The following is an 8607-nucleotide window of genomic DNA, read 5'->3' as shown; positions in this document are numbered from 1 at the left end:
CAGGCTACAGCCGGTGCAGTTACACGTTTTCCTCCAAGGAGCCTCGGACGTTGTCACGGGTTTGGGGTCGGGGACGGAGCAGTGACCATGGCCGGGCTGGCGTTGTCTCCTGTGTCCAGCCACTGGCTGGTGGCGTTGCTGCTGCTGCTCTCAGGTACAACACCCAGGACGAGGCCTGTGGGGTTTGGTCTCGTCTCCAGCTGTCTGGGCCCTGCGGTTCAGCCTCCTGCTTGCTCCACCCTCCTCCTCTGTCTCTCTCCTTTCACCGCCTATCTCCCTCTCATGGCCCTGGAGCCTGGGTCTGTGGGTGTCAGCTGCACGTGGTGATGGGCTCAGGAGTCTGTGGCCCCAGTCCCTCTCCTGCCTGGAGGGCGTCAGGCTGAGCTGGGCATGAGGAGCAAACCAGAGTTAGCAGCCAGGACGGTGGAAGCACTAGGCTCAGGAGGAAGAGAGGGTGAGGGCACTGCCTGGGGATCTGGAGGGGAGAGGCTGTCCCAACCCAACCCTGGAAGATGCGAGATCCAAATGTGGTCCCCTTCTCTGGGAGATGAAAGTGCCTCCGGGCTGTGACTTTCTTCCTGTCTCTCTTTAAAAAAAAAAAAAAGTAGAGACAGGGTGTCCCTATGTTGCCCAGGCTGGTCTCAAACTCCTAGCCTCAAGTGATCCTCCTGTCTTGGCCTCTCAAAATGCTGAGATTTCCCTGTCCTTCCTGTCTCATTCAGATGCCTGCTCAAAGCCACCCTGAGGGTCAAAGGCAGAAAGGGGGCTGGGGGTGGGGCTGCCAGTACCCCCACCCCATGCCTGTCTCCCAAGTCCACGGGGCAGGAAGGACCGAGGGGTCTTGAAGCTGCTGTCATGGAAGGAGGAAGTAGCTCCGGGAACATAGAGGGCGCGCAGGGGTGGGGCAGCCCAGGCCAGAGGAGGCCCTGACCTGGCCCCGCCCACTTCCTCCCACCCAGCAGCTGAGCCAGTGCCAGCAGCCAAACCAGAGGACCTGTACCCGAATTCCAAAGGTCAGTAGCCTCACCTGCCGCTTCTGAGGGCAAGTTGTGTCCGACTATGTCCTGTGTCCAACTATGGTCCCTGTCCTGGAGGCGGCCCCGCTTCCCACCCTTGCCTGATCTCCCCATCCAGGATTCCCATCCTCAGGCCTCCTTAGGATCTCCTCTGAGCCCCACCCCCAGCCCACTGTCATCTTCATCAGACACATGCTCTCCAGCCTTGGCCACTGAAGGGCTGGGCTAAACTCTGGGTTACAACAGAGGAGCCTGCAGATTCCTCTAGGACTCAGGCCCGGGGCCTGTCTAGCTGGGGATCTGGCTGAGCCTCGGGTGAGCCCTCCAGGGCAGGGTCACTATGTGAGGGGCTCAGGGATTCCCAGGGAGTGCTCACTAAGAGCAAGGCAGTCGAAGCTGGAAAGAGGGTTCTGGAACAAGAAGTGGTCCCAGTCCCTGCAGGAGGGAAGAGGAGGATGATGGAGGGAAGTCAGCCAGGGAGGGGGTTGACTGAGGAAGGTCTCAGTTGACAGGCTAGGAATTTGGCCTTTATCCCCAGAGGAATGGGGGAGACTGAGGATTTCAGGCCAGTGCAGGGCAGCACAGTGAAGGGAGGGGCCAGGCCTGTGGGCCTCCAGGTCCTGGGGGTGTGGCCTGGGTCAGGCTGTTGTAATGGGCATGGGAAGGAATGGCAAGGTCCCAGAGCTCTCCTAAAGGAAAATCGAAGGGAAGGTGGGGCAGTCGGGAAGGGCCGGAGTCTGAGAGCTTGGCCGCGGCTTCTCACGTGGCCCTGCTTCCTAACTCCAACCTCGGCCTCCTGCCTGTCCCACACCCTGAGAAGCAAAGACTAAGCCCAGGGAGTCTGTGCCAGCCAGGGCGGGGACCTGCTGCTGGAGCTGGCAGTCAGGAAGATGCCAAGCGGAATGCTGAGCCTGGCCTTGGCACCCACAGGTAGTGCTTGTTCTCGGATCTGGCAGAGCCCACGTTTCATAGCCAGGAAACGGGGCTTCACGGTGAAAATGCACTGCTACGTGACCAACAGCACCTTCAGCATCGTGAGCTGGCTCCGGAAGCGGGAGACGGACAAGGAGCCCCAACAGGTGAACCTGGAACAGGGCCACATGCATCAGACCCAAAACAGCTCTGTCACCACCCTCATCATCCAAGACATCCGGTTTGAGGACAACGGCATCTACTTCTGTCAGCAGGAGTGCAGCAAGACCTTGGAGGTCTACCGGGGCTGTGGCACGGAGCTGCGAGTCATGGGTGTGTGCCAGGTGGCTGGGACGCTCCTGTAGCTGTCCACCCCCACCCCAGCCTGGCCTGCCTCTTGTGGAGATGGCCATAGCCCTAGAGCACTCAGGAGAGCCGCTGGGACCTGAAGGAGCTGCCCTTGCAGGCCTAAAAGGTGGACTGTGGTCCAGACTCACAACCCCACCCCTGGTCCCCACAGGGTTCAGCACCTTGGCACAGCTGAAGCAGAGGAACACGCTGAAGGATGGCATCATCATGATCCAGACGCTGCTGATCATCCTCTTCATCATCGTGCCCATCTTCCTGCTACTGGACAAGGTGATCGGGGGCGGGGGAAGCCTTGGGGGACCGCAGAGGAGGCCACTGCATAGGCCAGGCATAGGCAGGGTCTCCATCTCCCCAGCTCTCGTTGTGGCCATCTTGGCCCAGTCTGTCCCCAGAGCCGGCCCACTGGCTCACCTATTCAATCATTCCTTCCTTCCTTCATTCATTCAGCTGTTCTTGCAGAATGCACCTCACTCCTGACCCCTTACCCTTCTCCCTGGCCCTCCCCAGCCTGGCCCAGCAGGTGATAGGGCTGGGGGAAGCTAACACTCTGATCACCATCCCTCTCTGCCCCCAGGATGACAGCAAGGCCGGCATGGAGGAAGATCACACCTACGAGGTAAGGAGCAGGGCAGGCCCAGCAGCTCTGAGTGGTCGGGGTCAGTGGCCACTATCTGCTGGTGTGGTTGGGGTGTGGCCCTGGCCTGAGCTCCACTTAATGTCTCCAGGGCCTGGACATTGACCAGACGGCCACCTACGAGGACATAGTGACGCTGCGGACAGGGGAAGTGAAGTGGTCTGTGGGTGAGCACCCAGGTCAGGAGTGAGAGCCAGGACCTCCCCACGGCCTGGGTGCAGGCTCCCCAGCCTCAGTGACTGCTTCGGAGCTGCCTGGCTCATGGCCCAACCCCTTTCCTGGACCCCCAGCCGGCCTCTGAAGCTGGCCCACCAGAGCTGCCGCTCATCTCCAGCCCCTGGTCCCCAGCTCTTGCCAAAGGGCCTGGAGTAGAAGGACAACAGGGCAGCAACTTGGAGGGAGTTCTCTGGGGATGGATAGGACCCAGCCTTCTGGGGGTGCTGTGAGGGGATCCATCCCCACGCACGGGATTGGGGAGGCAGAGACTGGTCCAGAACCCGCAAATGGACTCGGAGGCAAGGGCCTCCCAGCAGAGCCTGGGAAGGGCCGTGGACCCAGCGGGGCCCCAGAAGAGCCACGGGAACATCGTTCCTCTCCCGCAACCGCTCCCACCCCAGGGAGGCCCTGGCCTCCAGTGCCTTCCCCCGTGGAATAAACAGTGTGTCCTGAGAAACCACACACAGGCTCGCGGCGTCTTATGGGTCTGGGGTGGATAGGAACATTTATGTGGGTACTTCTGTTGTTTGAATGTGGCACCTGTGAGCCCTCGAGGGTGTGGGAAAGGTGACTGCCACCCCTTCTCTCTGAAGACCCAGTTGGAGCCTGTGGTCACATCCCCCCTTTCTTCCCCCTGGAACAGGGCTGCATGCCAGGCCCTAGCTGGACCCAGAGCAGCTGGCCAGTGACTGGGCCTGTCCTTCCCCTCAGCAGGGACGCCCTCATCCCACACTCCATTCAGCCAAAAAGCAACAATTGAGTCCCGCTCTGCCTTCACCTACAGGAAGCCCTCCCAAAGCACCCAGGTCTCCGTCCAAGCCCTGTTCAGACCAGCCTAGCAGCAGCGACTTAGCTACTGCCTTGTACTACTCACACTGGCCTTGGTTCTCCAGTCAAACTGGAAGCTCCCTGAGGGTAGAGGTTTCCCTGCCTCTACAATAACCCCACCCCCACCTCCCAGGAAGCCTAGGAAAGCTTGATGCAAAGCCATCAAGAGTGAGATCCTGAAGAGTAGAGCTTTGTATAGTGGAGCTTTGGAGTTCTTTGCCAGGAGACCCCTTCAGACTTTCACAGCATCGGAGGTCTGCTATGGCCCCAGGGTCCTCAACAATGGTCCCTAGGGCCCTCCAGCCCACCAGCTGTGGGAGGTACTGGGAACAGCTCCCAGCTGGGAGGCCAAGTGCAATCAAAGTGTGAGTGTGCAAAGCCTCCCTCCCAAGTCAGGCTGTGCTCCACTTCCTGTTGACCCTGGAGGGAATCCTTCGAGGCCTCTCTGCTATTCCTGCTCTGAATTCCGGCAAGGGAACCCCTATGCTGTGGCAGCTGCCAGTTTAACTGGGGAATCAAGACCAGCACATGGGAACTAGTGAGAAAAGTGCCTATTTTCACCAAATTCCCTCTGGAATTCCAGGTGGGGCAGGTGGGTAAGGCCCCCACACCTGCGGTTTCAGGTAAATCTCTCCACCACCCTGCACCAGGCTGGGCCAAGCCAGGCGGCCCCTGCGTTTTCCTAGTCTCTGGGTTGCTGAAGGGAACCGGGTTGTTTTGGCATCAGCCTCTACTGAGCCGGAGCCCTTCCTTTCCTGCTGCTTTGCATAGTGGCACTAATTCCGTCCTCCTACCTCCACCAGGGACCTAGGCAGCCGGGTAGATGGTGGGAGGAGGCTTCACTTCTCCCCCAAGCAGGGTCTCCACCTGCTTGAGGCTGCCCTGGGTGGGGGAGGCTTTGGCTTTACCTAAAGACTTTTTAACACCTTTGAACAACTCAGTTTCCCTTAGATTTTGAAGCTCTTGTTTTATGTATGTATGTATTTATTTATTTATTGCTGACTTACTTATTTATTTATTTGTAGACGGAGTCTCACTCTGTTGCCTAGGCTGGAGTGCAGTGGTGCCATCTCGGCTCACTGCAACCTCCGTCTCCTGAGTTCAAGCAATTCTCTTGTCTCAGCCTCCCAAGTAGCTGGGATTACAGGTGTACACCACCACGCTCGGCTAATTTTTATATTTTTAGTAGAGACGGGATTTCACCATGTTGGCCAGGCTGGTCTAAAACTCCTGACCTCAAGTGATCCATCCGCCTCGGCCGCCCAAAGTGCTGGGATTACAGGCATGAGCCACTGCACCCGGTCCGAAGTTCTTGTTAACAGAGAATCATTTGAGCATAGACATTGGCCCCTCCACCAGACACCCCCAAAGGGCTTGACTTGATGGGTTATAATGTAGGAGCCCTCCCTGGTCTGTTTTTCTGTTTTAAGGGCTTACACTCTGGGGGATATCATGTCTGTCTTGTGGACCCCCAGAACTGACATAGGCAACGGAAACATAGCTGGGTACTGATGGTGGAGACAAGAAACATTTCAGGTTGCTTTATCTGCTAAATGGGAATCCTAAAGCCCATCCGAGGGAAAGAATTTGGACCAGACGTTTTGTAAAAAATTATCACAATAAAATTGAGGGCTTACAGGCACAGTGGCTCATGCTTGTAATCCCAGCACTTGGGGGGCTGAGGCGGGTGGATCACCTGAAGTCAGGAGCTCACCTGAAGTCAGGAGTTCGAGACCAGCCTGGCCAACATGGTGAAACCCCGTCTCTACTAAAAGTACAAAAATTAGGCGGGCATGGTGGTGGGCTTCTGTAATCCCAGCTATTTGGGAGGCTGAGGCAGGAGAATCACTCGAACTTGGGAGGCAGAGGTTGCAGTGAGCCGAGATTGTGTCATTGCACTCCAGCCTGGGTGACAAAAGCAAAACTCCATCTCAAGAAAAAAAAAAAAAATTGAGTTTGTTTCCTTTGGGTGTACAGAATTTTAGCAAATGTACAGATTTGTATCACAACCACCACAATCAGAACACAGAATATGAACCAAAAGCTTTTATTGGGCCCAACACATACGTATGGAGCCCCTCTTAAATGCAAGAAAACTGGATTGAACACCTCCATCTTCGTTTACACTCTGCCTGATGTACCTGCAAGAGGATCGCACTATCTGATTTTTACAAACAAGGAAATCAAGGCCCAGGGAAATTACCATAACTGGCCAAAATCACACATAGACCTTCTGGCTCCAAGTCCAGCCGTCTCCCCGCTGCATCACGGCCGCCTCTCTTGAAGGGCGTTGCAGCAATAAGACCCTGAACCAAAGGAGAAGGAAAAGGAGGGAATCCGGTCACAACTTTGGCTATCTTCAAATGTTTGTGTATTGAAGGGGGATTTGATTTTCCTGCGATTCACAAGGTTCGAGGCCCCAAAGGCCCCACTCCTTCTTGCCAGAGCCTAGTAGGAGACCTCTGAGCACCCTCAAGAAGAAGCCACTGTGCCATCCCTCCAGGACCCCAGCTCTGCAGCTGCCCCCTCTGCCTGCCCCCTCCCCAGAACACAGCTCCGAGGCCCCTGGTGGGCACATGCCCCACTGCCTACTGGGGGAATCCAGCCAGCTCCCCGGGGACCCTGGTTGAAGCACAGGCTGGTTCCTCCTCCATTCTAGCTTGACTTCCTGCCCTCTTGCTGCAGGTGCTGCTAGGGTTGGCGTGATCTGACCCGAGGTTTTGGGTGTTTTTCCAGCAGAATCAGAGGCAAGAGAAAAACAAAACAAAACACAAAAAACTGTGGCTATTTGGGTGCTGTTTGGGTGACAAGAACAGTGAGTGTTCATCCCTTAGTAGGTGTCTGGCCTGGCTGAGGCTTCTCTGAGGGGCCTCTAAAGCCATCTCAGGGCGGGGTGCGGTGGCTCACGCCTGTAATCCTAGCACCGTGGGAGGCCGAGGCAGGTGGATCACATGATGTCAGGAGTTCAAGACCAGCCTAGCCAACGTGGTGAAACCCTGTCTCTACTAAAAACACAAAAATTAGGCCCAGTGTGGTGGCTCACGCCTGTAATCCCAGCATTTTGGGAGGCCGAGGCAGGCAGATCACCAGAAGTTGGGAGTTCAAGACCAGCCTGACCAACATAAAGAAACCCCATCTGTACTAAAAACACAAAATTAGCCAGGCATGGTGACGAATGCCTGTAATCCTAGCTACTTGGGAGGCTGAGGCAGGAGAATCTCTTGAACCTGCCAGATATTGCGGTGAGCCGAGATCACGCCATTGCACTCCAGCCTGGGCAACAAGAGAGAAACTCCATCTCAAAAAAAAAAAGCAAACAAACAAAAATCAACCAGGCGTGGTAGTGCATGCCTGTAATCCCAGCTACTGGGGAGGCTGAAGCAGGAGAATCACTTGAACCTAGGAAGGGGAGGTTGCAGTGAGCCGAGATCCAAGATCATGACACTACATTCCAGACTAGGCAACAGAGTGAGACTCTGTCTCAACAACAACAACAACAAAAAGCCATCTCAGAACATGGTATTTGGGATCCCTGTCTGCTCTCTTTGGTTCACCTCAAGAAGTGGGTTCAGAGCCCACATCTGCAACATTCCTGGGTGTGTCTCAGGTCTACAAGCTGCTCCTGGTATGTCGTCTTCCGGTCCTGCCATTGACTCAGCTGCAAACAACCACAAACCCTCCACTTGGGACACCCGCCTCTCCCACCCAAAAGCGTTTACTTGGAAACAGGTGACTACGGAAGAGAAAAATAATGAGCATTATCTCCTGACTTAAATCAGAGTGTACTTTGTTAAAACACACTTAGACTGATCCTAATATAATTTTCAATTTTTAAAAAAAGGCATTCCACCTCCGGACCTAATACCACTTTCCCCATGTGTCAAGAGGGGAAGACAGAAGTTCATGTAAGTTGTGAGTCCGTATAGAACATTCCTGGGAACTTGGACGCTCTGCTTTTCACCTTTTGCATTTGATTTTGTTCATGTATGTATTGTCATACAATAAAGTTCTTGTCCGTGTTATTTTCTTTATTATTATTATTATGTTCTTTTTTTTTTTTTGAGACAGAGTTTCATTCTTGTTGCACAGGCTGGAGTGCAATGGCACGATCTTGGCTCACTGCAACCTCCACCTCCTGGGTTCAAGCAATTTTCCTGCCTCAGCCTCTCAAGTAGCTGGGATTACAGGCATGCTCCACCATGCCTGACTAGTTTTGTATTTTTAGTAGAGACGGGGTTTTGCCATGTTGGTCAGGCTGGCCTCGAACTCCTGACCTCAGGTGATCCACCCGCCTTGGCCTCTGAAAGTGCTGGGATTACAGGCATGAATCACTGCGCCCGGCCAGGTATATATGTATGTTGGTAATATAATGGTAAAATAGAAATTTCAAATTGGAAACATTCCCATGAGATAAATAGAAATGACAAAACCCCGTCTCTACTAAAAATACAAAACTAGTCAGGCATGGTGGAGCATACCTGTAATCCCAGCTACTTGGGAGGCTGAGGCAGGAGAATCACTTGAACCCAGGAAGTGGAGGTTGCAATGAACCGAGATTGTGCCATTGCACTCCAGCCTGGGCAATAAGAATAAAATTCCTTCAAAAAATATATATATATATATAACAATTTT

The 8607-nt window shown here is 54.5% G+C and overlaps 1 protein-coding gene across 3 annotated transcripts; it reads left to right on the top strand.

Moving 5' to 3' along the window:
* Positions 1-3609, top strand: CD79B (CD79b molecule, immunoglobulin-associated beta). 3 transcript variants are annotated; one of them, XM_011997099.1, is made up of 6 exons: positions 1-154; positions 963-1013; positions 1947-2261; positions 2449-2567; positions 2872-2913; positions 3023-3609. In XM_011997099.1, the coding sequence occupies exons 1-6, from the start codon at positions 88-90 to the stop codon at positions 3119-3121; spliced, it is 693 nt and encodes a 230-aa protein (XP_011852489.1). In that variant the 5' UTR covers positions 1-87; the 3' UTR covers positions 3122-3609. The 3 variants fall into 3 exon arrangements, with proteins under 3 accessions (XP_011852489.1, XP_011852488.1, XP_011852490.1); XM_011997098.1 differs by having other exon boundaries at positions 11-154; positions 960-1013; XM_011997100.1 differs by lacking the exon at positions 1947-2261 and having other exon boundaries at positions 11-154.
* The last annotated feature ends 4998 nt before the right edge of the window (positions 3610-8607 follow it).

Source organism: Mandrillus leucophaeus, unplaced genomic scaffold (genome assembly GCF_000951045.1).
Source record: "Mandrillus leucophaeus isolate KB7577 unplaced genomic scaffold, Mleu.le_1.0 Scaffold530, whole genome shotgun sequence".
NCBI lineage: Eukaryota > Metazoa > Chordata > Mammalia > Primates > Cercopithecidae > Mandrillus > Mandrillus leucophaeus.
This window is presented reverse-complemented; position numbering and strand designations above follow the sequence as displayed.